This window comes from Phocoena sinus, chromosome 6 (genome assembly GCF_008692025.1).
Source record: "Phocoena sinus isolate mPhoSin1 chromosome 6, mPhoSin1.pri, whole genome shotgun sequence".
Taxonomy (NCBI): domain Eukaryota; kingdom Metazoa; phylum Chordata; class Mammalia; order Artiodactyla; family Phocoenidae; genus Phocoena; species Phocoena sinus.
In genome coordinates this window covers 81024311-81052240 of record NC_045768.1, presented here as the reverse complement: position 1 = coordinate 81052240, position 27930 = coordinate 81024311, and the positions used below count along the sequence as shown (strand labels likewise).

The window sequence follows — 27930 nt, the reverse complement described above, 5'->3', positions numbered from 1 at the left end:
GCGGCGGTAGCGGAATAGAGCCTGGCGGGAGCAGGGCTGCTCCGAGGGGCGGGGCCGGCAGGCCCGGGCGGAGCGTGGAAGTAGCCGGGCGGGGTCGCGGGGCTCCGCGCTCAGCCTCCACCGCTGGGTGGGCAACTAGCGCGGGTCTGGCGGAGCGCGGCGGCGCTCGGAGATCGCGAGGCGATCGGGAGCGGCTGGGCCCCCGGCGGCGCGCCCCTCGGCTGGGCCGGGAGCCGCGCCAGTCGGTGCCCCCAGCCGAGCGCGGTCCGCCTCCCTCCCAGCGATCAGCCGTCCGGAGTGTGACCAGAGGGCATGCCGGATCCACCAGGGGCGCCGCCGCCTGCGTTCGCAGGCCGCGGGTGAAGAAGAAAGCACGGCCTCGCTCGGCCCGGAGCGAAGAGGTGACCCGGAGCGAAGAGGGGTCCCGGAGCGAAGAGGCGATCGGAAGCGAAGAGGTGGCCCTAAGTGAAGAGGTGGCCCGGAGCGAGGAAATGGCGGCAGCCGGGCTCAGCGTAACCGTCACCCACAGTGAGCGCGGGCTGCGAAAAGTCTGGCGGGGTCTGTGGGTTTGGCCACGTGCCCTCCCGAAGCGTGTGTCCTTGTGTTCTTCTGGCGTCCGGAAGCGTGGGATCTGGTTTGTGTCCGTGGGGCCGGCTTTTGTACGGATCTTTTGTTCAGCACACCTTTCCATGTGGCTGGTGTGTTTTGTCTCAGGCCATTTGTGAGATACTCGATGTCCGTGCTTCACATCGTGGTCCTGGTTGTATGTGTTAGTGTGTGCCTGCGTAGTTATTGTGGGTCTTTGTGCCTGGCTCTTTTTAGCCATGTTGTGTATGACTGCTGTGTGTCTGGACACCTACGTGTGTGCGAGAGTCTGAACTCTTGTCTGCTTTTTGAGTGAGCCGTGGGTTCAAGCGTACACTCTGGGCACCCTTTGGGTCTGCCTACTTTTGGAGTTGACACAGAACTAGACAAAGATCTGTGTCGAGTTCTCCAGATAGCTGAGTCCATGAGGTTTCCTCAGGACCAATTAGGGGAGACCCCAGAGCTTCGGAATCTGGTGACCAGGATTCTAGATAATTCAGGTTTAAGTGACCTTGGGATGTCTCCTTTCTAGGCAGCTGGTTTCTACTTCACATAGAAGCAGATTTGGTAACACCTGTCCCACTCACTACAAGTGGCTGTTGAGTAGGCTTAAGGCTTGGCATGATGCACTGGCACAGGCTACCTCCTTATTGTCCACATACCCAGAAAAGAATTAGCACCTCTGCTCCAAAAAGGAATTTCTGCTGTTTGAGTTTATTCATTCATTTGTCTATTTACTGGGCACCAACCATGTATGTGCCGAGGTGTCCCCAGTGGGAGAGACCTGGAGGAAAAACATTGACTTGCCCATTACAGCAAAGGAGACAAAAATAGTACCTTGCCCAGTACAACACAGAGTAGAGGACAGTCAGGCCACAGGATGCAGATGGCTTGTGAAGAAAAGCACGGACTTTGAAATCAGATAGATCTGAGGTCAAGTTCTAATTCTAGAGTTGGGTCTCATTAGGCAGGTCTTAATTGGACTGAACTCATAGTTTGCTTATCTGTGAAATGGGGAATAATAGGTAGTACCTACTTCATGAGGTTGTTCTGAGAATTAAATAAGATCATGCATGAAATGAGCCTAGTCAGCCCCTTATGCATGTTAAGTGCTTAAAATGTTAGCTGATATCACTGATATTGTTAGTTACTATAATAAAGGAAACAAAAATCCTTGAGCAGGCCTTGAAGGCTGGGTAAATAAAGTGTCAGCCTATATTGGTTTGTGTGAAAGAGTTTTCTTCAACACTTTTCTCTCTCCCCAGGCAATGAGAAGCACGATCTTCAGGTTATCCCGCAAGAAGGCTGTAGTGAACCAATTGTCCAAGACCTGGCCCAGGTTGTTGAAGAGGCCACAGGGGTCCCGCTGCCTTTTCAGAAACTCATATTTAAGGGTAGGTATTTCTCTTCCAGCTTTGAGCCCTCATTGCTAAAAGGCCTATTTAAAACTGCTTAACTTTAATAATAGAAACTCTCAGTTTCGAAACTAGGACAATTCTTATTTGCTTGTTCATTTATTCATCACTTCAACAAATATGTATTGAGGACCTACTATGCACTGGACACGTGCAAACATTTGAACAGGTATTAGAGTTGAAGTCACATGAAGGTGACAGAAATATTACCATTTTTGATGAAGCACATGGGCAGCCTTCCCTGGCCAAGTTAGATCCTCTTCCCATTGTGTTCAGATGGCACTCCCTACCACTTTTGCATAACTTGTACTGAAATTCCTATTAAATAATTGTCTTCATAGTCACCGAACATCTGATTTCTCTAATACAATAACAAACTCCACAAGGGCAGAGATACTGCTATGTGTCCAATGCTTGGCATAGCGCTGGCACAGAGAAGGTATTGAACAAACTTACCAGGGCCTGGATGTGGCAGGCCCAGTGGATGATGCTGATTTCTGCCAGGACACACCCACTCCCATCCCCATTCTCTGGTCTTCCCATTCCCATGGGAACCCATTATTCTGGTATCTGATGAGGCTAAATGTATCCCATTTGGTGCCAGTCATAAAAAATTTAGTGATGGGAATTTAGTGATGGGCATTTATATTTGTACTTCATAGTACAGCTCCTTGTCTTTTCTTTTTAAAAACGTTTCATTTTAGAATTATAAAGGCAATAGAAATCCATGTTTGAAAATAGAGGAAAGCACAAAAAAGAAAATGTTCTCCTGGATAAAACCCCTTATAACAATTCAATATATTTCCGTCCAGCCTCTTTTTGTTTGTTTGTCCTGGCATCCCAAAGTGTAGGTTCTCATTTGTGGCTTTTTTTTTAGTTGACAAAACTAGGATCATTTCTAGTGATCTTATAACACTGGGTCATCAACATGTATTATGGCATTGAAGTTTCTTGAAAAAATGAGCTTTGATGCCTACAAAGTCTTCTGTTGTACTGATGTATAGTTAATCAGTCCCCTATTCCTGAATTTTGGGCTCTTTCCAGTTTCTCACTATTATGAATAATAGTTATTGTATAACAGTTATTGTGCAGGCACATGTCCAGTTATGTGTTAGGGTAAATATCTAAAATGAAGTTACTGGGTCAAGAAACCTTCTAAAAAGCTTATACCAATTCATCCTCTTCTCATTAGTGAACACACTACTTCCTGTACCCTTGCTGAAATCTGTTTTCACTGTTGTGCAATTGTTGCAACCTGACATCACTTTCTTCTTTGTTCAGGAAAATCTCTGAAGGAAATGGAGACGCCATTGTCAGCACTTGGAATACAAAATGGTTGCCGGGTCATGTTAATTGGGAAAAAGGTAAATTGCTTTTTCCACCAGAATACCTCAGAATCAAATGACGAAGGTCTTTTATGCATGTTTCTGTTTAGAAGGCCAAGTCGGGGAGCCAGGGTTGGCGCTGGTGAAGTAGCGCTATCTAAACAAATGTAGTCTCTTTGTTCCCTGGAGTCACCAGTTCTCACACCCTCCAGCGCCTGTTGTTCAGGGCTTTCACTCTGGGAATTAGGAGTGGTTATGCTGCCTCAGTAATGTGGCTTTTGGGTTGTTGGTGGAATCAGTCTGGTTAAAATAGTGCCTGAGGCAGTCCCTACTCACTTGGAGGGGGATTTGCAAGAGAGCATTTTGTTAGAATAAACCTGTAGATTTTAAAAATAAGTACTCTGCAAACTTCAGGAGCCTCTCTTCCTTTAACCATTCTTTTTACTAAAATCTCACATAAGGATAAACCCTCTTTGGCTGGAAAGAAAGGTTCAGACTAAAGAGGTGACGGAGAAAAAGCCAGTTGGTGAGAAAAGTAGGCCCTGGGGTGATGAGAGAGGGCCATAGCCAGCCCTGCATTGTGACACAGTGGAATTGTTGGTCCTGTGAAGTTCCCTTACTTCGAGTGAGGTGGCTGATTCAGAGTGGAGAGAGGGCAGAGATTAGCAAAGTGGAGGCAAGGAAAGTCTACTCCAGACTTGGAACTGCCAGGAGACTGGCACTCAGGATTTGGCCACAAAGAAGAATGTGAACAATTTAGGGTAGTGTAAAAGCAGGAAGCTGCTGGCTACCAATTAAGGTGAGAGAAGGGGAAATAATCTAGAGATTTCTTGCTCAAGGGTCAGGGAGAATGGTGATGGGCAATGAGCAGAACCCAAGGGTTGAGTTTGAAGAAGCTTTAGGACCCTCAGTTGGAGCTGTCCTGGAGTATGTGGAGCCAAGTCCAATTTATGTCTCTTCTACCTATTTTGGGCTGTGTAACCTTAAGTTACTTTACAGTAACCTCAATTTCATCATCTGAAACAGTACCTCCTTCACTGGATTGTGGTAAGGCTTAAACAGTAATACAGGTGAAGTGCTTAGGATGAAACCTGGCATACAGGGGATGCTCAGTAAAAGTATTCATCATCATCATCATATTGAATGAGAGAGCTCAGGAATTCCATTTAAAGGAAGGGTAGAATTCCACCTGTCTCACCGTTCTGGACTCCTCACAGGCATTCACTGTAATTTGTTAACACTCCAGGCTTCAGTCCGGAATCTGTTGGTAATCAGCCCCAGGCTGAGGTTGAATCTGGCACATGGATCAGCTTTGTTCTCTGAACCCAAGCCGTCAGGGCTCTCTTGCCAGAATGTGTACCTGATACCTTCTCTCTATCTAGTCTAGAGTCTTTGTAGATAGAAAACCTTCATGTATAACCCTCCAGCTTGCCTTCTAAGAAGCAACAGAGTTAATACGATTTTTTCTAGGTCAGTGGTTTAACCCACTTGTGGTCAGATTTTTTTTTTCCTGACAGAAAAAAAATTCTTGACTTCATTTTATTCTTAAACATTTTAGAACAGTCCAGAGGAAGAAGTTGAAATAAAGAAGTTGAAAGATTTGGAGAAGTCTGTGGAGAAGATAGCTGACCAACTGGAAGAGTTGAGTAAAGAGCTTACTGGAATCCAGCAGGTAACTCTCTCCGTGGACTTTGTCATTCTGCCTTCTATAAGAATTCTCTGGAGATACAAATGTGTGGTTACAAGGGCGGACTTTGTTGTCAGACTCCCTGGGTTCAGACCCTGGCTCTATCCTTTCTGTTACTGTGGGCAAGTTTGCCTTTGTCTCAGGTTCCTCATCTGTAAAAAGGGAGTAATGATGGTACCTCCCTCTTAGGGCTGTTGTGGGGATTAAATTACATAATTTGAGCCTGACATATACTAAGTGCTTTGTAAGTGTTATCAACACTGTTATTTCCAAACCCCAGCCAGCATCCATTTGTGCTCCTAGGAGAACACCTGCTGTGCTAGGATCATGTGTCTAAAATAGAATAAGTAGCTTCTCTCAGTCTAGTCAGCTATAATGTATTTGGCAAGGCAAAGAACATTGTGTTGATTCATAGAAGGTCCAAGTTGACCATGATCTTGGGGTGGGCATAGGGGTCATCCTATTCAATTCCTTATAGTATTAGAGGTGGAGTACTGAAACCAAATAAGGATGAGGAACAGCCCCAAAGCACATACTTATTTTTGATCCCTTCATTTTGTAACATTTATTGATGTATGTTTGTGTTTTAAATTACAAAAGTAATACATGCTGATTGTACATAGCTTTTAAGAAAACATATGGGCACTAATATGAAAAATAATAATTACCTGTAAGACCCCCAACTCAAAGATAATCATTACTAGAAACTGGAATCTATTTTTTCATCTTAAAAAAATTGGTATAATGTTAGACACACTTTGTTTGTAAATTGTTCCTTTATTGGTTTAAAAAATTGAACATTTTCCCATGTCATTAAAAATGATCGTACGTAACCAAATCACTTTACTGTATACCTGAAACGAACACAGTATTGTAAATCAACTATACCTAAATAAAGAAAAAAAGTTTTGACTGAAAAAAACAAGGTCATACTTTTCAAAACTTGCATAGTATTTATTTCATCATATGAATGGATCATGGTTTACCTAACCAATTCTCTATTATTCATCACCTAATGTTATTTTACCGTTATGTATAGTGCTTCCTTTTTTTTTTTTAACATCTTTATTGGAGTATAATTGCTTTACAGTGGTGTGCTAGTTTCTGCTTTATAACAAAGTGAATAAGCTATACATATACCCATATCCCCGTATCTCCTCCCTCCTCTGTCTCCCTCCCACCTTCCCTACCCCACCCCTCTAGGTGGTCACAAAGCACCGAGCTGATCTCCCTGTGCTATGCGGCTGCTTCTCACTAGCTATCTATTTTACATTTGGTAGTATATATAAGTCCATGCCACTTCGTCCCAGCTTACCCTTCCCCTTCCCCATGTCCTCAAGTCCATTCTCTACATCTGCATCTTTATTCCTGTCCTGCCCCTAGGTTCTTCAGAGCCATCTTTTTTTTTTTTTTAGATTCCATATATATATATGTTTTAGCATATGGTATTTCTTTTTCTCATTCTGACTTCACTCTGTATGACAGACTCTAGGTCCATCCAACTCACTACAAATAACTCAATTTCTTTACTTTTTATGGCTGAGTAATATTCCATTGTATATATGTGCCACATCTTCTTTATCCATTCATCTGTTGATAGACACTTAGGTTGCTTCCATGTCCTGGCTATTGTAAATAGAACTGCAGTAAATATTGTGGTACGTGACTCTTCTTGAATTCTGGTTTTCTCAGGGTATATGCCCAGCAGTGGGATTACTGGCTCCTATGGTAGTTCTATTTTTAGTATTTTAAGGAACCTCCATACTGTTCTCCATAGTGGCTGTATCAATTTACCTTCCCACCAACAGTGCAAGAGGGTTCCCTTTTCTCCACACCTCTCCAGCATTTATTGTTTGTAGATTTTTTTTTTTTTTTTTTTGCGGTATGCGGGCCTCTCACTGTTGTGGCCTCTCTCGTTGCGGAGCACAGGCTCTGGATGCGCAGGCTTAGTGGCCATGGCTCACTGGCCCAGCCACTCCCCAGCATGTGGGATCTTCCTGGACCAGGTCACGAACCCACGTCCCCTGCATCGGCAGGCGGACTCTCAACCACTGCCCACCAGGGAAGCCCCCTCATTGTAGTTTTGATTTGCATTTCTCTAATGATTAGTGATGTTGAGCATCCTTTCATGTGTTTGTTGGCAATCTGTATTTTTTCTTTGGAGAAATGTCTATTTAGGTCTTCTGCCCATTTTTGGATTGGGTTGTTTGTTTTTTTGATATTGAGCTGCATGAGCTGCTTGGAAATTTTGGGGATCAATCCTTTGTCAGTTGCTTCATTTGCAAATATTTTCTCCCATTCTGAGGGTTGTCTTTTCGTCTTGTTTATGGTTTCCTTTGCTGTGCAAAAGCTTTGACGTTTCATTAGGTCCCCTTTGTTTATTTTTGTTTTTATTTCCATTTCACTAGGAGGTGGGTCAAAAAGGATCTTGCTGTGATTTATATCATAGCGTGTTCTGCCTATGTTTTCCTCTGAGAGTTTGATAGTGTCTGGCCTTACATTTAGGTCTTTAATCCATTTTGAGTTTATTTTTGTGTATGGTGTTAGGCAGTGTTCTAATTTCATTCTTTTACATGTACCTGTCCACTTTTCCCAGCACCACTTATTAAAGAGGCTCTCTTTTCTCCACTGTATATTCTTGCCTCCTTTATCAAAGATAAAGTAACCATATGTGCATGGGTTTATCTCTGGGCTTTCTATCCTGTTCCACTGATCTGTATTTCTGTTTTTGTGCCAGTACCATACTGTCTTGATTACTGTAGCTTTGTAGTATAGTCTGAAGTCTGGGAGCCTGATTCCTCCAGCTCTGTTTTTCTTTCTCAAGATTGCTTTGACTATTTGGGGTCTTTTGTGTTTCCATACAAATTGTGAAACTTTTTGTTCTAGTTCTGTGAAAAGTGCTGTTGGTAGTTTGATAGGGATTGCGTTGAATCTGTAGATTGCTTTGGGTAGTATAGTCATTTTCAAAATATTGATTTTTCCAATCCAAGAACATGGTATATCTCTCCATCTCTTTGTATCACCTCTAATTTATTTCATCAGTGTCTTATAGTTTTCTGCATACAGGTCTTTTGTCTCCTTCGGTAGGTTTATTCTTAGGTATTTTATTCTTTTTGGTGCAATGGTAAATGGGCGTTTTTCCTTAATTTCTCTTTAACATTTTTCATCATTAGTGTGTAGGAATGCAAGAGATTTCTGTGCATTAATTTTGTATTCTGCTACTTTACCAAATTCATTGATTATCTCTAGCAGTTTTCTGATAGCATCTTTAGGATTTTCTATGTACGGTATCATGTCATCTCCAAACAGTGACAGCTTTACTTCTTCCTTTGCAATTTGGATTCCTTTTATTTCCTTTTCTTCTCTCATTGCTGTGGCTAAAACTTCCAAAACTATGTTTAATAAAGGTGGTGAGAGTGGGCAACCTTGTCTTCTTCCTGATCTTAGTGGAAATGGTTTCAGTTTTTCACCATTGAGAACGATGTTGGTTGTGGGTTTGTCATATATGGTCTTTATTATGTTGAGGAAAGTTCCCTCTATGCCTACTTTCTGGAGGGTTTTTATCATAAATGGGTGTTGAAGTTTGTCGAAAGCTTTTTCTTCATCTATTGAGATGATCATATGGTTTTTATCCTTCAATTTGTTAATATGGTATATCACATTAATTGATCCTTGCATTCCTAGGATAAACCCCACTTGATCATGGTGTATGATCCTTTTAATGTGTTATTGGATTTTGTTTGCTAGTATTTTGTTGAGGATTTTTGCATCTATGTTCATCAGTGATATTGGCCTGTAGTTTTCTTTCTTTGTGACATCTTTGTCTCATTTTGGTATCAGGGTGATGGGGGCCTCGTAGAATGAGTTTCGCAGTGTTCCTCCCTCTGCTATATTTTGGAAGAGTTTGAGAAGCATAGGTGTTAGCTTTTCTCTAAATGTTTGATAGAATTCACCTGTGAAGCCGTCTGGTCCTGGGCTTTTGTTTGTTGGAAGATTTTTTTTTTTTTTTTTTTAACATCTTTATTGGGGTATAATTGCTTTACAATGGTGTGTTAGTTTCTGATTTATAACAAAGTGAATCAGCTATACATATACATGTGCTCCCATGTGTCTTCCCTCTTGCGTCTCCCTCCCTCCCACTCTCCCCCTCCCACCCCTCCAGGCTGTCCCAAAGCCCCGAGCTTATATCCCTGTGCCTTGCGGCTGCTTCCCCCTAGCTATCTACCTTACTACGTTTGTTAGTGTGTATATGTCCATGACTCTCTCTCGCCCTGTCAAAACTCACCCTTCCCCCTCCCCATATCCTCAAGTCCGTTCTCCAGTAGGTCTGCGCCTCTATTCCTGTCTTATCCCTAGGTTCTTCATGACATTTTTTCCCCTTAAATTCCATATATATGTGTTAGCATACGGTATTTGTCTTTGTCTTTCTGACTTACTTCACTCTGTATGACAGACTCTAGGTCTATCCATCTCATTACAAATAGCTCAATTTCATTTCTTTTTAAGGCTGAGTAATATTCCATTGTGTATATGTGCCACATCTTCTTTATCCATTCGTCCGATGATGGGCGCTTAGGTTCTTTCCATCTCCGGGCTATTGTAAATAGAGCTGCAATGAACATTTTGGTACATGACTCTTTTTGAATTTTGGTTTTCTCAGGGTATATGCCCAGTAGTGGGATTGCTAGGTCATATGGTAATTCTATTTGTAGTTTTTTAAGGAACCTCCATACTGTTCTCCATAGTGGCTGAACCAATTCACATTCCCACCAGCAGTGCAAGAGTGTCCCCTTTTCTCCACACCCTCTCCAGCATTTATTGTTTCTAGATTTTTTGATGATGGCCATTCTGACTGGTGTGATGTTGGAAGATTTTTAATCACAGTCTCAATTTCAGTGCTTGTGAATGGTCTGTTTATATTTTCTATTTCTTCCTGGTTCAGTCTCAAAAGGTTGTGCTTTTCTAAGAATTGTCCATTTCTTCCAGGTTGTCCATTTTATTGGCATAGAGTTGCTTGTGGTAATCTCTCATGATCTTTTGTATTTCTGCAGTGTCAGTAGTTACTTCTCCCTTTTCATTTCTAATTCTATTGATTTGAGTCTTCTCCTTTTTGTTCTTGTTGAGTCTGGCTAATGGTTTATCAATTTTGTTTATCTTCTCAAACAATGAGCTTTTAGTTTTACTGATGATTGCCATTGTTTCCTTCATTTCTTTTTCATTTATTTCTGCTGTGATCTTTATGATTTCTTTCCTTCTGCTAACTTTGGGAGTTTTTTTGTTCTTTCTCTAATTACTTTAGGTGTTAGGTTAGGTTGTTTATTTGAGATGTTTCTTTTTTCTTGAGGTAGGATTGTACTGCTGTAAACTTCCCTCTTAGAACTGCTTTTGCTGCATTCCATAGGTTTGGGATAGTCGTGTTTTCATTGTCATTTGTTTCTAGGTATTTTTTGATTTCCTCTTTGATTTCTTCAGTGATCTCTTGGTTATTAAGTAGTGTATTGTTTAGCCTCCATGTGTTTGTATTTTTTACAGATTTTTTTCCTGTAATTGTTATCTAGTCTCATAGCATTGTGGTTGGAAAAGACACTTGATATGATTTCAATTTTCTTAAATTTACCAAGGCTTGATTTGTGACCCAAGATATGATCTATCCTGGAGAATATTCCATGAGCACTTGAGAAGAAAGTGTATTCTTTTGTTTTTGGATGGAATGTCCTATAAATATCAATTAAGTCCATCTTGTTTAATGTATCATCTAAAGCTTGTGTTTCCTTATTTGTTTTCTGTTTGGATGATCTGTCCATTTGTGTAAGTGTGGTGTTAAAGTCCCCTACTGTGATTGTGTTGCTGTCAATTTCCCCTTTTATGGCTGTTAGCATTTGCCTTATGTACTGAGGTGCTCCTATGTTGGGTGCATAAATATTTACAATTGTTATCTCTTCTTCTTGGATTGATCCCTTGATCATTATGTAGTGTCCTTCTTTGTCTCTTATAATAGTCTTTATTTTAACGTCTGTTTTGTCTGATATGAGACTTGCTACTCCAGCTTTCTTTTGATTTTCATTTGCATGGAATATCATTTTCCATCCCCTCACTTTCAGTCTGTATGTGTCCCTAGGTCTGAAGTGGGTCTCTTGTAGACAGCATATATATGGGTCTTGTTTTTGTATCCATTCAGCCAGTCTGTGTCTTTTGGTTGGAGCATTTAATCCATTTACATTTAAGGTAATTATTGATATGTTTGTTCCTATTACCATTTTCTTAATTGTTTTGGGTTTGTTATTGTAGGTCTTTTCCTTCTCTTGTGTTTCCTGCTTAGAGAAGTTCCTTTAGCATTTGTTGTAAACCTGGTTTGGTGGTGCTGAATTCTCTTAGCTTTTGCTTGTCTGTAAAGGTTTTAATTTCTCCATTGAATCTGAATGAGATCCTTCCTGGGTAGAGCAATCTTGGTTGTAGGTTTTTCCCTTTCATCACTTTAAATATGTCCTGCCATTCCCTCTGGTTTGCAGAGTTTCTGCTGAAAGATCAGCTGTTAACCTTATGGGGATTCCCTTGTATGTTATTTGTTGTTTTCCCCTGCTTTTAATAGTTTTCCTTTGTGTTTAATTTTGGTAGTTTGATTAATGTGTGTCTTGGCATGTTTCTCCTTGTGTTTATTCTGTATGGGACTCTTTGCACTTCCTGGACTTGACTATTTCCTTTCCCATATTAGGGAATTTTTCAACTATAATCTCTTCAAATATTTTTTCAGTCCCTTTCTTTTTCTCTTCTTCTTCTGGGACCCCTATAATTCGAATGTTGGTGCATTTTTTAAAAAAATTAATTTATTTTTTTATTTTTGGCTGTGTTGTGTGTTCGTTGCTGTGCGCGGGCTTTCTCTAGTTGCTGCGAGCGGGGGCTACTCTTTGTTGCAGTGCGTAGGCTTCTTATGGCAGTGGCTTCTCTTGCTGCAGAGCACTGGCTCTAGGTGCACAGGCTTCAGTAGTTGTGGCACAGAGGCTCAGCAGTCGTGGCTTGTGGGCTCTAGAGCACAGGCTCAGTAGTTGTGGCACACAGGCATAGTTGCTCTATGGCATGTGGCATCTTCCCCAACTAGGGCTCGAACCCATGACCCCTGCACTGGCAGGCAGATTCTTAACCACTGCACCATCAGGGAAGCCCTGTTGGTGCATTTAATATTGTCCCAGAGGTCTCTAAGCCTGTCCTCAGTTCTCTTTTTTTTTTTCTTTTTTGTGGTACGCGGGCCCCTCTCACTGTTGTGGCCTCTCCCGTTGCGGAGCACACGCTCCGTTCGCGCAGGTTCAGCAGCCATGGCTCACAGGCCCAGCTGCTCCATGGCACGTTGGATCTTCCCAGACCAGGGCACAAACCAGTGCCCGCTGCATCGGCAGGCGGACTCTCAACCACTGAGCCACCAGGGAAGCCCTGTCCTCAATTCTTTTCATTCTTTTTTCTTTATTCTGCTCTGAAGTAGTTATTTCCACTATTTTATCTTCCAGGTCACTTATCCATTCTTCTGCCTCAGTTATTCTGCTATTGATTCCTCTAGAGAATTTTAAATTTCATTTATTGTGTTGTTCATCATTGTTTGTTTGCTGTTTAGGTCTTCTAGTCCTTGTTAAACGTTGTATTTTCTTCATCCTATTTCCAAGATTTTGGATCATCTTTACTATCATTTCTCTGAATTCTTTTTCAGGTAGACTGCCTATTTCCTCTTCATTTGTTTGGTCTGATGGGTTTTTACCTTGCTCCTTCATCTGCTGTGTGTTTCTCTGTCTTCTCATTTTGCTTAACTTACTGTGTTTGGGGTCTCCTTTTCACAGGCTGCAGGTTCATAGTTCCTGCTGTTTTTGGTGTCTGCCCCCAGTGGCTAAGGTTGGTTCAGTGGGTTGTGTGGGCTTCCTGGGGGAGGGGACTAGTACCTGTGTTCTGGTGGACAAGGCTGGATTTGTCTTTCTGGTGGGCAAGACCGTGTTTTGGGGTGTCTATGACCTTATTATGATTTTATGCAGACTCTCTGCTAATGGGTGGGGTTGTGTTCCTGTCTTGCTAGTTGTTTGGCATAGGTTGTTCAGCACTGTAGCTTGCTGGTCGTTGAGCGGAGTTGGGTCTTAGTGTTGAGATGGAGATCTCTGGGAGAGCTTTCACCATTTGATATTACAAGGAGCAGGGAGGTCTCTGGTGCACCAGTGTCCTGAACTTGGCTCTCCCACCTCAGAGGCAGAGGCCTGACACCCGACCGGAGCACCAAGACCCTGTCAGCCACATGGCTCAGAAGAAAAGGGAGAGAAAAAGAAAGAAAGAAAGGAAAGAAAAGAAAGTTATTAAAATAAAAAATAATTATTAAAAATTAAAAAGTAGTAAAAAAAAAAAGAGAGAGAGAAGAAAGAAAGAAAGAAGAGAGCAACCAAACCAAAAAACAAATCCACCAGTGATAACAAGCGCTAAAAGCTATACAAAAAAAAAAACGGACAGAACCCTAGGGCAAATGATAAAAGCAAAGCTCTACAGACAAAATCACACACAGAAGCATACACATACACACTCACAAAAAGAGAAAAAGGAAAAAAATATATGTATCTATATATTTTTTTAAAAAAAAGGAAGAAGAAAGCAACCAAATCAATAAACAAATCTACCAATGATAATAAACTCTAAATACTAAACTAAGATAAACATAAAACCAGGAACAAATTAAATGCAGACAGCAAACCCCAAGTCTACAGTTGCTCCCAAAGTCGACCACCTCAATTGTGGGATGATTCGTTGTCTATTCAGGTATTCCACAGATGCAGGGTACATCTAGTTGATTGTGGAGGTTTAATCCACTGCTTCTGAGGCTGCTGAGAGAGATTTCCCTTTCTCTTCTTTGTTCGCACAGCTCCTGGGGTTCAGCTTTGGATTTGGCCCCGCCTCTGCGTGTAGGTCGCAGGAGGGCGTCTGTTCTTCGCTCAGACAGGACGGGGTTAAAGGAGAAGCTGATTAGTGGGCTCTGGCTCACTCAGGACGGGGAGAGGGAGAGGTACGGATGCGGGGTGCGCCTGCGGCATCAGAGGCCAGAGTGATGTTGCACCAGCCTGAGGCGCGCCGTGTGTTCTCCCGGGGAAGTTGTCCCTGGATCACGAGACCGTGGCAGTGGCAGGCGCACAGGCTCCCAGGAGGGGAGGTGGGGATAGTGACCTGTGCTTGCACACAGGCTTCTTGGTGGCAGCAGCAGTAGCTTTAGTGTTTCATGCCCATCTCTGGGGTCCGCGCTGATAGCCGCAGCTCGCGCCTGTCTCTGGAGCTCGTTTACGCAGTGCTCTGAATCCCCTCTCCTTGCGCACCCCGAAACAACGGTCTCCTTACTCTTAGGCATGTCCAGACTTTTCCCGGACTCCCTCCCGCCTAACTGGGGCGCACTAGCCCCTTCAGGCTGTGTTCACGCCGCCAACCCCAGTCTTCTCCCTGGGATCTGACCACCGACGCCCGAGCCTCAGCTCCCAGCCTCCGCCCACCCCGGAGGGTGAGCAGACAAGCCTCTCGGCTGCTGAGTGCTGGTCAGCACCGATCCTCTGTGCAGGAATCTCTCCGCTTTGCCCTCTGCACCCCTGTTGCTGCGCTCTCCACCGTGGCTCTGAAGCTTCCCCTCCCCACCATCCCGCATCTCCGCCAGTGAAAGGGCTTCCTAGTGTGTGGAAACCTTTCCTCCTTCACAGCTCCCTCCTTTTGTCTCTGTTTTTTCTTTTTTCTTTTGCCCTACCCAGGTACGTGGGGAGTTTCTTGCCTTTTGGGAAGTCTGAGGTTTTCTGCCAGTGTTCAGTAGGTGTTCTGTAGGAGTTGTTCCACATGTAGATGTATTTCTGATGTATTTGTGATCTCCACGTCTTACTCCTCCGCCATCTTGAAGCCATAATGCTTCTTTGAACGTCCTCGGACATAAATCTTTTTTGACCATTTCCGATTTTTTTGGTAGGATAAATTCTTTAAGTTGGAATTGCCAGCTAATATATACTACATGTTGTCAAATCTGCATCTGTAGCCTATGGCTTTTACTTCCTCAGAGATACCTGCTGTCCACCTGTTGTCACCAGCTAACTGGTCATTAGGCCAAGCATTGTGAATAAACAGAGAGACAATTTAATAAAAATAATGTAAGTGCTGCCATTTGTTAGCATACATACATCTGTGTCAGGAATTCTATTAAAGGTCTACATTATTTCTCTTTATCCTCACGGTAATAACCCTCTGGGGTGTGGGTATCATGATCTCCATTTTAAAGATGAGAACACCAAGGCACAGATAGGTAAAGAACTTGCTCAAGGTCACAAGCCAGTACAGTGCAGTCAGAATTGAAGCCCAGGCCTATCAAACTCTAAACCCTGTGCTCTTAATGTCTGCTTCTCGTGTGCGGGTATACACTGGTGACTGGGGGCTTCACCAGAGCCAGGCCTCCACAGGCATTTGTGACCCCAGTGGACCATGTAAGATAGACCATGTAATGGCCTGCAGCCTACTACAGTGCTTGGGGTGGCCCAGGGCCAGCTTTTCTGTTTTTCCTAAGAGGTGAAGTTGCGGGCCTGAGGTCTGGCCCAGCCTGTTGGGGAATGTGGACTCAGGGTGTGGCTGCTTCATCAGTGCCTTGGCTTCGAGTTTTCCATCAGCCTCAAGGAACCTTTGCAATAATGCATCATTCCTCCACAGGGTTTTCTGGCCAAGGATTTGCAAGCTGAAGCTCTCTGCAAACTCGACAGGAGAGTAAAAGCCACAATCGAGCAGTTTATGAAGATCTTGGAAGAGATTGACTCGCTAGTAAGTAAATATTCAGCTGAGAAGAACTAGTTTCCTTTGACTATTTTTCAGTCAGTTTCACTCTTTCAGTATCGCACTCACTGCCTGAGGGTATTGAGCACCTATCGCGTACCAGACACTGCTAGGTCTTTGGTGAATACACAGAAAGGTAAGATGGTTCCTGATTTCTCCTGTCCCACCAACATAGGGCTTTTGTCATATTATTTATGTATTTATTTATTTATTTTGGCCATGGCATGCGGGATCTTAGTTCCCCGATCAGGGACTGAACCCATGCCCCTGCATTAGGAGTGCAGAATCTTAACCACTGGACTGCCAGGGAAGTCCCTGTTATTTTTATTTATGTATGCCAGTAGCATCTAATCCTCAGGAAGCTGGGATGGTCCATGATCTCATGGTTAGAGAAACACAGGGCTTAACTTTCGTAACACACGTGTCTGACATTTCACTGAGCTCATTAACTGTACAGAATTCAGTCAGACCCAGCTCCTGTGAGGCTGTTGGGAATCATCGATGCCACGCTCCCTCTTAGAGATGACACAGTAATGATATCTCTAGCCTAAACTACTCTGCTTGGGATTCTTGGGGGGAGGTGGTAAAGAAGAAGCAGAAAAGCACTGTGCTTTTCCTGCCACCCTGAGCTCATGGTCCAGCCAGGACACGGTATCCATGCACAGGAAACAGTAAGAGGACAAAGTCCATGTTATAGATCTATGGCCCCAACACCAAGAACAAAGGGTGCTTGTATAGGGGTGAGAGCCATGGGAAGGGCCATGTAGGGTATAGATCCAGGGAAGTGATTCCTGAAAATGCATGTCATTCACATTAGTGACCTGTGGCCTGTTCGGTATACTGTAGGTATTTCTGACGTGTTATGTCATTTTCACTGAGGATTATTTATACGTCAACTTATACTTCCGTAGGTTCTGCCAGAAAATTTCAAAGACAGTCGAATGAAAAGGAAGGGTTTGGTGAAAAAGATTCAGGTGAGTTGTGTGGTAGGGCATCACAAAGTGTAATGTGTTGGTGCATGTATCTGTTCAAAGTAGGGTAGAGTACAAGTGTGGTGTGGCCTCTCTTCGGTTGTTATATCTCAGCATGAACCCAGAACCTAAGAGAAGAGCTCCTTTTATGTCCCTGTAATTAAATTTGGATTTAAACTAATTGAGAAGCAAGATGGCTGGGGAGCAGATAGGGCTGACATGTTATACTGATCCGATGGACAGGACCCCCTGAAATCGTGCAGTTGCAGTGGCCTGGCTTCCTGTCCTCAGCACCCTTTGGGGGTTGTTGGCATAGAGCACTGTCAGAAGCCCTGGTCCTGTGCTTCCTCTACCTCCCCCTCCTTCCTCTGGAGCCCAGGCCATCCCTGCACACCTGTTTCAGCCTGAGTCAGTCGCCCAGGGGTTCCCCAGAGTGGCTGGGCAAAGAGCCTTTTGCAGGTGGGGCTGGCAGGGGTGCCTGGCCCCGAGTGGGCCCTTACTGCTCTGCATTTACCTTGTAGGCGTTCCTAGCTGCATGTGATACAGTGGAGCAGAGCATCTGCCAGGAGATGGAGCGACTGCAGGCCACAAACTTGGCCTTGGCTGACTGAGGTGAGGCGGAGAAGGTTGTGCTGCCTTGAAGAACAGCTCCACCAGCTCTGCACTCTCTGGAACAGAAGTTACATGCTTTCCCCGGGGCTGCTGGGGACAACTGTCTGATTGCAAGTTTTCCTTCTCTTATACCTGCTCTCAGTGAACACTTGTCTGTGCAATCTTAGCGCACCTGTCAGTTTCTTATTCCGTTTGTGTATATCTGTGCTGTCCAGCAGCTCACCTTGTCTGGAGAGGGCCTCCTCTGCCCAAGTCTTCCCAGCTTTTTTGACCTTTGGATGCTTTCTTTGGGCTGGTGAGAGCTCTCATTTGTCCTGGGGTAGTTCTGGGTTTATCAGCTATCCTGTCTTCAGATACATGAGGCCTTTTTGCCCTTATGATCCCATAGTCCCATCTGTGTAAACCAGAATCACCAGGAGGCTACATCTGGTCAGGAATGTTAGGAATGGCTGAGAACAGGTGTTTGGCACACAGGTAGTCCAAGTATCCCTCATTGTGACCTAATTCTGGAACAGCTGGCTGGGTTGTGGGTTCATAGACCCTGTCTTCACCCCCCAGTGACCCTGACCAGTCACAGGCCGTGAGGTCTCAGGGGGCCGCTCCTGGACTGGGGCCTGTGGTTGATCCATGGGCTTCCTTGTCCCAAAGCAGATCTCTAGGAGGTTACAGCCCAGAGTTGACTAAGTCTCTGCTCGAAACCGGGTCACAACCATGGCTTAGGAGGGGCAGAGAAGAGAGACAGAGTGAATAATAAAGCAGGCAGGTAGTGAGGGCCACCATAAACTTCTCAGGAGTTCCTTCAAAGGCATTTCTGTTAACCGTACCCTTCTGAGATCTACATGTCCTTCAAGTTCTTCGAGGCTGTTTTTGTCTGTTTTGTGGCCTTTTTTCCCTTCATTGTTATTTAAAAAATAAAACAGTTTCTATATACGTCAGCAAGCAGAAGAGTGTTTAGACTTTTTTCCTTTTGGTAAATGAAGTATGGGAAGCAAAAGCCTTCTGAGGTTCTAGTCTAGTTATGTTATAAAGTTGAGAGTGGCCTTGTGTGCTGGAATGCTTAAACAGGTCAGCGGCCATCACCCCATTTTTTCACACAGTGCCCAGGAGACAGGCTTCCAACAGGCCACTCTGAGGTCAACCTTCTTTGGCACAGAGGGAGTCTGTGAAGTCCCAGGCATTTAGGGCTGCGTGGGTGGGACTAGGACAAGGTGGTGGTTAGGGGTGGACAAGTGGACGAGGCTTGGTGCCCGGCCCGCCCACCCCCAGCTTTAATCAAAGCAGTCCAGTATTTCTCTGTTTCTAGGTAGTAGCTGTGTGGCCTTGAGCCCCAGCACGTTCCTGTGTGCCAGATACCACTCTAAGTTCTTGAGGTGTATTGGTCATTTAATCCTCACACAATCTAGGAGGTAGACAGATACTATCCCTGTTTTATAGATGAGCTCAGGTAATTTGCTCACGATCACAGAGTAAGTGACAAAGCCAGGACACAAACTGGGTAGCTTGCGTCCGAGCCCAAGTCCTTAATCCCTGCCAGTTTGCCTCCCAACTAACATGGGGTTGCTCACACCCTCTCATTTTCTCTTTTTCTTCTATTTATCTCCCATGTTGGCCTCTGCATCTCCCCTCTGGCCCTCTCCAGTTCATTCTCCACAGAGCAGCTGAGTGATCATGAAGTACACAAATTACCACGTCAGTCCCCTGCTTAAAAACCTCAGAGGCCAAGGTCCGTACCCTGCTCCCTTCTCATCTCGGGCCACTCTCCTGTTGGTTCTCTGCTGTCAGCCACTCTGGTCTAGTTCAGGCCCTCGGGTGCTCTGTGCCCTCTCCTGCCCTGGGGTCTTTGCAGACGCTGTTCCTCTGCTTGGACAGCTCCACGCCATCCTTCCCCTTCCCCTACCCCTGTCCTAGGCGACTCCTGTTCATGCTTCAGAACGTAAACGTCTCTTCATGGAGAAACCTCACCTACTACTGTCTGAGAACATCAAGCCTCCAGGTGATATCCTCTCACAGTTTGTCATGACTTTTTACGATAAACAGCATTTATCATGGTCTATGATGATTTATTTGTGGGATTATTTGATTAATATTTGCCTTTATGATAGACTGTGAGTTCCTTGGGTTAAGGAGCTTCTTTGTCTTGTTAACAGTGTATTTCAAGCAGATTGTCTGGTTTATATTAGATGCTCAATAAATATTTGGAGAATGAATGAATGTTGACCGCACACATTAATAGTGAAATTTCCACTGCTGCACTCACCCACTGAAGCTCCGTCAGCACTGGGATTTATAGCATCCCTAGCCATTGTCTTATTTAAGGGTGGGCTGCCCAGCAGATGTGCAGGGTAGTAACACGGCCCACTCACATAGATCTGCACATCTACAGGGCATCTCTGCCTATGAACAGGGAAAGAGTACACATAAGTTGACCACTTGCCCATAACATGATCAGTCCTGCCGCAGGGGAACAAATGGGGCTCTGTGATCCCACAAACATCCTTCAGCCTCACAGAGTTGGAAGAATTCTCCCACACATTTTCTGTTCAGTCAATTATTTCTGCTTATCCTTCGAGGCACAGCTTAAAGTTTATCCTCTCAGGCTTCCCTGGTGGCGCAATGGTTGAGAGTCCGCCTGCTGATGCAGGGGATGTAGGTTTGTGCCCCGGTCCAGGAAGATCCCACATGCCGCGGAGCGGCTGGGCCCATGAGCCATGGCCACTGAGCCTGCGCGTCTGGAGCCTGTGCTCTGCAATGGGAGAGGCCACAACAGTGAGAGGCCCACGTACCGCAAAAAAAAAAAAAAAAGTTTATCCCCTCTAAGAAGCCCTTCATCATCTGGTAGTCAGGACTCTTAGTTGAAAACACCACAAACCTATTCCAGAGAGATTGTTGAAATAGAAAATTTGTTGGTAGGATGTTATCTCATGTAACTTTGGGAAGTTCAAGGGCAGTTGGGCTCCAGGAACACAAATGCTGCCTGAAATTTCTGTCTGTATCTCATTGCATGTCACTACCAGAGAGGAACTGCCTCTGTTTCCTTTCTTTTTTCTTTTCTTTTCTTCTCTTCTCTTTTCTCTCCTTCCTTCCTTCCTTCCTTCCTTCCTTCCTTCCTTCCTTCCTTCATCTGTATTGGAGTATAATTGTTTTACATTGGTGTGTGTCTTCTTATTTCTGATTTGAAAAATCTGGAGAATAATCTTCTGGCCAATCAGCAGTGGCCATGCCAGCAGGGTCACGTGCCATAGACAGACCTTTGGGGCCCACACTTACATTTCAGGGTGGTTCCCAGAGACAGGGCCACAGTTTCCATATCTGTAAAGTAGGGAATTAGGTCTTTCTTTCTGTGTGGTGTTCTGGCACATTGCTCAGGCTTAACCTTTGTGATTCCTCATCATGTGAGTGGAAGCCTGGGAGGGGAGGGTCACTGAGGAGAAGCTTGGCTGAGCTCTGCCACTTGGGTCTAAGAGGGGCTTCCCACTTAGGGCAGAGACTTAGATGTCACCAATATCCACTCTTCCTACACTAAGTGAACTACTAATTTGCAGCTTAATACGTGGCCAACCAGATAAAATAATATTTCCCAGTCTTTTTGCACTAGCATGGCCAAGAGACTACATTTTAGCCACTGGGTTGTGTGTACATCTTAGGGAAGCATCGTCAGGTGCAGTAGAGTGCCCCTTCCCTGTCTCTGTGGGCTGAGTGTAGACATGATGGTTGGAATTAAAGCTGCTATTTGGACACTGGGGTGGAAACTGATAAGGATAGCAGAGTATAATATAAAAGGAACATGAAGTTAGCATACTACATAGGTCTGTGTGTGACAGAAATTAACTTCTATCTGTTTAAGCCACTGTTATTTCGGCTTTTTGGTCTCTCACAGCCAGACTTAATCCTATACCAACCCTATGCAGGTGGGAAACAAGTTTCTATTGTCAATAGCCATAGAAGGGCCTTACAGGTGACCTTGCAGTCCCTGCTACCTGCAGACCTATCAGCAACAGTTACTGCCCAGGTTCCCATTTCAGTGGTCCAGGGAATGCTGGTTCCTGTCCTCCCTGCCCCCACTTTCCTCCCAGTGTGTGTTTTCCCACCGAGCATTTCCTGCTCCAGCTGCCTGCCCTGGAGCAGGAATCTGAGTCTGTGTGACCCTGCTGCCGCCTGCCAGGCCCCTCTCCACGCTCTTCTGCCCACCACCTCCACCACTACCAAAAGGCTCCTCCTGTAAGCTTTGGCCAAGAGCGGGTATGTGACATATACCACAGGCTGGGATCTCTGTCTATGGTGGGATTTCCCAATGCTACGTGTCCCTGTGGGCCATTGTGTGAGTGCCTGTGAGCTGTGTGTGTCCAATGTCAACATATTTAACAACCAGTCAGAATGGATGTTGACCAAAAGAGCAGAGCAGGGTCTGGACATGATCCTGCTATGGTGGCCAGGGTGCAGGGGGACACTTAAGGGCATGGGGCAGCACCTGTTGTCAACAATTACAGACCTGGTTCAGTATTGTAATAAGCAGTCAGATGTATGATGAATACCACCTGAGTATCAGCCATGATAGTGTCGACATGTGGCGGGGGCGGTCTGTGTGTGTGTGTGTGTGTGTGTGTGTGTGTGTGTGTGAGTGAGATTTGGGGTGCTGGTACAGCCCAGGGAGAAAACTATGAGGGGTGTGGGACCCTCCCAAAGGCTGTTCGAGGCTGGGCCTTGCAGTGGCAGAGGGTACAGATTTCACTTAGGTTCTTGACCTCAGTGACAGGCCAGGCTGGGGCACACAGGAGCACTGCATAGAGCCCTGGGGACAGGGACTGACTCTCAGAGTCGTGACCCCCTCGAGAAGGCAGAAGATGCCTGGGACCTCTAGGGGAACATGTGACAGGGTTGAGGAGCATCAGAGTGATGGAGAGGACATCAGAATCAGAGTAGGGAGGACAGCAAAATTCCCCCTTATGCCAGCCTCCTCCCCAGGATCCCGACAGACACTGACCTGCTTGGCCAGGTTGTGCTGAATCTTTTATTTCATGTCACATCCTCTCCATGCCCACCACGGTTCTCCAGCCTGAAGCTTCATGGCTCAAGGGGCTCCTGTGGGGTTAGCATTTGCCATCGTTCATGATCTGGATGTCCTGTCTTTTTTCTAGGATCACAGCAGACAAGGATGAGGCCACCTCCTCAGGAACCGTAATGTACCCTTCAGGAACCCTGGTCCAGTCCAGACGCCCTGCTGAGCTCTGCCCACCCACCCAATGTACAGTGCTGGGGAGGTCCCAGGGCTCCCTGGGCATATCCTTCTACAGCTTTTCCCTCTGTACACCCTCCCCTGGGGCGGTTTCAGCTTCCTGGGCTTTCAACCACCTCTGCATGCTGTTGGCCACAAATCTGTCTCTGGCCTGGACCTCTGTCTTAGACTCCAGGCCTTTTCATGTGATTGTCCATTGTACATCGCCGCTGGGTTGTCCCAGAGGCTCCACTGTCCACGAACATCATCACTTCACAAACCTACCACGCACACCCTGCCCCCGCCACATGACACCACCAGCCACCCAAGCCTACAAGTTAGAAACCAGCATGTTGCTCTTGCTTCCTTCCTGCCTGTCAACCCCTCACATCCAATCTCACAGCTTGTCGATTCTACACCCAATGTAACCATGAGCCTTTAATTATCATGATCGTTTTCCAAGTTAGGACACTGTCCATCTGTCTAGAGTATTGCAGCTTCCAAAGACTTTCTTCTCTTCTGTGTTCTCACTTAGCTCTGGCCGGCTCAAGGTCTTATGAATGAAGAAATGAGACCAAATAGGAGATCCGATGTACCAAGGTCATGTTCTGGCCCTGCTTGCTCTAGACTCATTTCTTGCCTCTCTCCCATTCTCCTTTAAATGAGAATGTACTCTACCATACCCACCTTCTTATATTGCCTCAAATATAAACTTTGTTTCCCTTCTAGATCTTTCCAAACTCATTTCTCTACTTGGAATTACCTTCCCTTGTTTCTTCTTTTTCCTACCTAGTTTCTACTTATCCCTCAGGGCTGAGCTGAGGTGTCACCTCCCCTGGGAAGTCTTCCCTGCCTTGTCCTTGCCTGGTACCCACAGTACCCTGTGTGCCCCCATCTGGGCCTTTAGCATTCTGTGCTGCTGTTGGCTGACCTTCAGCTTGGCTTCCCCCTTAGACTGACTGTTTGCCCCAGGAGCCGGTAATGCTGTCTAGCTTATTATGCCCTGTTGTATCCCCAGTGCCTGGCACACAGTAGGTGTTCAATAAATAATTGTTGGCTGGAGGAATAAATGAACAAATAAGGTCACCTAGTCAGTCGGGGGCAGAACAAGGAAAAGAGCCCAGAGTTTCTACCCTAACCCCGAACCCCCAACCAGTGGGGCTTTCTGCTTAGAACCATGTGCCTTCTTTTGATTTATACTTGCACTCACTCTGTTATGGGCAAATGTTGGAGGACTCCTCCCAGGCCAAGTGTGAGTGAAGGAAGAAGCAGGTCAAGTCCTGCTCCTTTCAGACTCATATGCACCACAGATGGGGCCCACCCAAGCCAGCCCAGGGGAAGGTGGGGGGGTGGACTTACATGCGAGCCAAGCAGAGCTTGCATTCACTGTCATACGTGACCCCGTCAGTGCCACAAACCGGGTCATATATCTAGGGGCAGACTGGAGATTCTGCCATGTGCTCACAGATGGGCTGTGGAAGAGAGGAAGGGGGAGGCGCTCAGGGATTCGGAGGCAGAGAGGAGGGAACTGGGGCTCTGCTTGCAGCCAGGCGGGGATCTCCACGGAGGAGCCAGATTCAAGAAGGCCCCAGCGTGGGTCCAAAGAGCATGAAACCAACCACTCAGGGCCCTTTGGCACGTTTGCTTATGTGTGTGTACATGATCGTGGACCGTGGGTGTGTACCTAAGTGTGTACCTATATCTGCTGAGCCCAAGTATGCGGGCATCCAGGTGAGTGCCTGTCTTTATGGGCTCACACACGCCTCACGGGGTCTAATAGAACCCTGCTGCTGGTCCTATTGAGGACCCCGGGAGACGGAACCACCCATCATTCCTAGGAGGCCCCGCCTCCCTGGGGGCTCCTGAACTCACCCTGGCCCGCATGACCTATCAGGCCCCTAGTATGAGAAGGCTGGAGAAATGGGACTTAATTGAAGCTCAGTCTGAAAGGGTTTCAAGCCAGCCCTGAGGTCAGGGTCAGAATTGGGTCAGGACTAGGATTGGGGTCTGGGGTAGGGATATGGTGAGGGGGGCAGTGCCCTGCAGCAGTGAAGGCCCCAGGCCTGAGAGACCTGAACTCTGCACTGATTAGCCGTGAATCTTTGGCGAAGCAGGTGGGCCTGCTCAGCCTGGAAGGGCTAACCTGGGGAGTATGCAGGCTCAGGAGGCCACCCTGGCCACTGCGGAGCCATTGAAGTTGTATGAGCAGGAGTGTAAAGAAGAAGAACCCCGGTTTCCCAGCATGGATGAGAGGGCTCCCCTCTGCAGAAGGAAGGCCAGATCAGCAGCCCTGAGGCCAGAACTGCAAGCAGCTGCCTTAGCATTCTTGAGAAAATGAACTTTGCTGCCGACACTGGCACTTCTGAAAGGCAAAGAAGCAAGAATTAGGTGATACTGGCTCTAGGCCCCAGGTCCAGGGGCCTGAGGACAGCTTCTTTGGGGCATCTGTCCAGCCACCACCCAATCTGGAATTCCTCAAGGAAAGGTAGTGAGTCACCAGAGAGGGGCTCCCAGAAAGCTCATGTGACCTTATAAGAACTGAGACAGAAAGTCTAGAATTAGGGAGATCAAAGTCCAGCCTGTTCATTATTAGTTAGATCCCACTGGGATTGTTATGTTCCATATAATAGCAATGAAAATAATTCAGTTACTGTGTACCAGGCCATGACAACATGTGATCTTGACTGCTATTCACAGCTTTCTCAAGCCTGTGTAACAGGCAGGAGAGGAAGCAGTGGTCTGCGACCCCCAGAGGCACTCATTTCCTCAGCTGCCAGGAGTATTGGCTGCTCACGGCAGAGTCATTTCCTGGGAATTACCCTCAGAGAATGGAGTTGCCTTGCCCAAGGTCGCATTCCCTACCCAGAAACAGCTCGCATCCAATGTCAGGGTGATGTGGGTACAACGGTCTGAACTCCTCCTCTCTACTCAGAATGATGCTAATGGGCCATCCCAGCTCTACTACGTCACAGTCAACATCCCTCATCCCTCATAGGTGTTACCCTGTGAGCACTCCCCAGAGTCTGCTTCCCGGGAAACCTGACCAACTTATGAAAGAGGCTCACAGGTAAAGCAACACAGTTTGTTAAGGGCAGAGCTTGGATTTGCACATGGATCTGTCACTCCACACACGCAGTAATGCCCCATGGCCCCTTGAGTTCTGGACGAACTTCTTACAGGACATGAGCAAATTGTGATGTGACTGGGGAGTGTGACAGGTGGATGAGGGAACGGGACCTGTATTTAAGACCACAGGTGTAAGAAAAGGTATCCACGTAAATTGAAGAAGGGCAGGCTGCTTCCTGAAGTCTCTGAAGGGCTGTCATGGGGCCATGGGAGAGATGAGCTATTCTCAGCCTCACAGGGCAGAGCTCATCTGCATGAGGAGGCTGCAAAGAAGCAGGTGTGGGTTCCAGAATTTTCTCTCAGTGGGAGCTATGCCTTAATGAAGGAGGCTGTCTCCAGAAGTGGAGAGCTCTCTATCCCTAGAGGTGGGCGAGGCGCTGTGGTTTTAGCTTTTCCTGGAGATGCTATTACAAGAGATTTCCAAGGCAGAAAGGAAGAAGGGAACCAAAACTGACCTCTGATGCACTGTTGAAGTGTCAACATGCAAATCTACCCTTGTAACCACACTGCTCAAAACCCTTCCATGTCATAATCACCCAAACTGGGAATTATCCAAATATCCATCAACAGGCGAATGGATAAACTGTGATACACACGTACAGTACAATACAACTCAACAATAAAAAGCCAATAGGGCTCCCCTGATGGTGCAGTGGTTAAGAATCAGCCTGCCAGTGCAGGGGACACCGGTTCGAGCCCTGGTCCGGGAAGATCCCACATGCTGTGGAGCATCTAAGCCCGTGCGCCACAACTACTGAGCCTGTGCTCTAGAGCCTGCGAGCCACAACTACTGAAGCCTGCATGCCTAGAGCCCGTGCTCCACAACAAGAGAAGGCACCACAGCGAGAAGCCCGCGCACGGCAACAAAGAGTAGCCCCCGCTCGCTGCAACTAGAGAAAGCCCACGTGCAGCAACAAAGACCCAACGAAGCCATAAATTAATTAATTAATTAATTAATTAAACCCCAACAATCCAGTAACTGATAACATGCAACACCATGGCTGAATCTCAAAAACACGCCTAAGAAGCCAGACACAAAAGACTCCACACTGTATGGTTTCATCTGTGTGACATTCTAGAGTAGGCAAACTAATGTATGGTGGAAAAAAGAGCTGTGGTTACCTCTGGGGCAGGGGTGGGGTAGGGGCAGGGATTGACTGACATGAAGGAAATTTCTGGAGTGATGGAACTGTTCTGTATCTTGGTAAGGGTCTGGGTTACACAGGTATATGCCTCATCAAAACTCATTGAATAGGGGCTTCCCTGGTGGCGCAGTGGTTGAGAGTCCGCCTGCCGATGCAGGGGACACGGGTTCGTGCCCTGGTCCAGGAAGATCCCACATGCCGCAGAGTGGCTGGGCCTGTGAGCCATGGCCGCTGAGCCTGCGCATCCAGAGCCTGCGCTCCGCAAAAGGGGGGGGGCCACAGCGGTGAGAGGCCCGCGTACTGCAAAAAAAAAACAAACCTCATTGAATAGGATTCATTGAGTGATAAGACTTGTACCTTTCATGGTGCATAATTGTTAGCAGGGGAGAAAAAGCATTAAAAAAAAAAAATAAAGCCCTTCCAAGGCTCCCTATCGTGACCACTAAGCCTCTTCATCTTACGTTTAGGGCACCGCGTGAGCTGACCCCAAACTTCCCCTGGGCTCACTTCCTCATACACCTCCCCATGCCCCTATGCCCCCGCCGTTCCTCTCTGCTCACTCTTCTGGAACAAGCTCTGTGTTGGCTTATGCTGGTCCCTCTGCCTGAAATGTCCTTATTCTCCTTCTCCTCCTATTGACTCAGACCCTCCTTTCAAGACACAGACCACCTCCCAGTGAAGTATTCCCTGATATCCCCCAGGGCTTCCTGAGCAGGCCTGGACTTAGGCTTCTGTTTTAGTCCGTTTGGGCTGCTATAACAAAAATAGCATAAACTGGGTGGCTTATCAACAAACGTTTATTACTCATACTTTTGGAGACTGGAAGTCTAAGGTCATGGTGCCGGCAAACTTGGTGTCTGGCAAGAACACTCTTCCTGGTTAGTAGTCGGTGCCTTCTCACTGTGTCCTCACGTGGTGAAAGGGTGAAGGAGCTCTCTGGGGCCTCGTTTATAAGGGCACCAATCCCATTCATGTGGACTCTGGCTTCATGACCTAATCACACCCCAAAGGTCCCACCACCCAATACTATCACCTTGGGAGTTAGAATC

At 46.1% G+C, this 27930-nt stretch overlaps 1 protein-coding gene across 3 annotated transcripts; it reads left to right on the top strand.

The window, feature by feature from the left end:
* Positions 1–65: 65 nt before the first annotated feature.
* Positions 66–26368, top strand: BAG1 (BAG cochaperone 1). Of its 3 annotated transcripts, XR_004350335.1 has the most exons (9): positions 95–528; positions 1851–1979; positions 3282–3364; positions 4884–4997; positions 15696–15803; positions 16727–16789; positions 17308–17398; positions 19307–19391; positions 22534–26368. XR_004350335.1 is itself a non-coding variant. In XM_032634696.1 (8 exons), exons 1-7 carry the CDS (start codon positions 492–494, stop codon positions 17395–17397), a joined length of 624 nt encoding a protein of 207 aa, XP_032490587.1. In that variant the 5' UTR covers positions 66–491; the 3' UTR covers position 17398; positions 22534–26368. The 3 variants fall into 3 exon arrangements, 2 of the variants coding, with proteins under 2 accessions (XP_032490587.1, XP_032490586.1); XM_032634696.1 differs by lacking the exon at positions 19307–19391 and having other exon boundaries at positions 66–528; XM_032634695.1 differs by lacking the exon at positions 22534–26368 and having other exon boundaries at positions 73–528; positions 19307–19605.
* Positions 26369–27930: the final 1562 nt, after the last annotated feature.

Bases quoted from the DNA above. Each gene is read 5' to 3' on its own strand.
- BAG1 (XM_032634696.1), top strand. From the start codon at position 492: ATGGCGGCAGCCGGGCTCAGCGTAACCGTCACCCACA. The intron at 15,804-16,726 runs GTAAGTAAATAT...ATACTTCCGTAG, and splicing joins TGGAAGAGATTGACTCGCTA to GTTCTGCCAGAAAATTTCAA. The intron at 16,790-17,307 runs GTGAGTTGTGTG...TTTACCTTGTAG, and splicing joins GTTTGGTGAAAAAGATTCAG to GCGTTCCTAGCTGCATGTGA.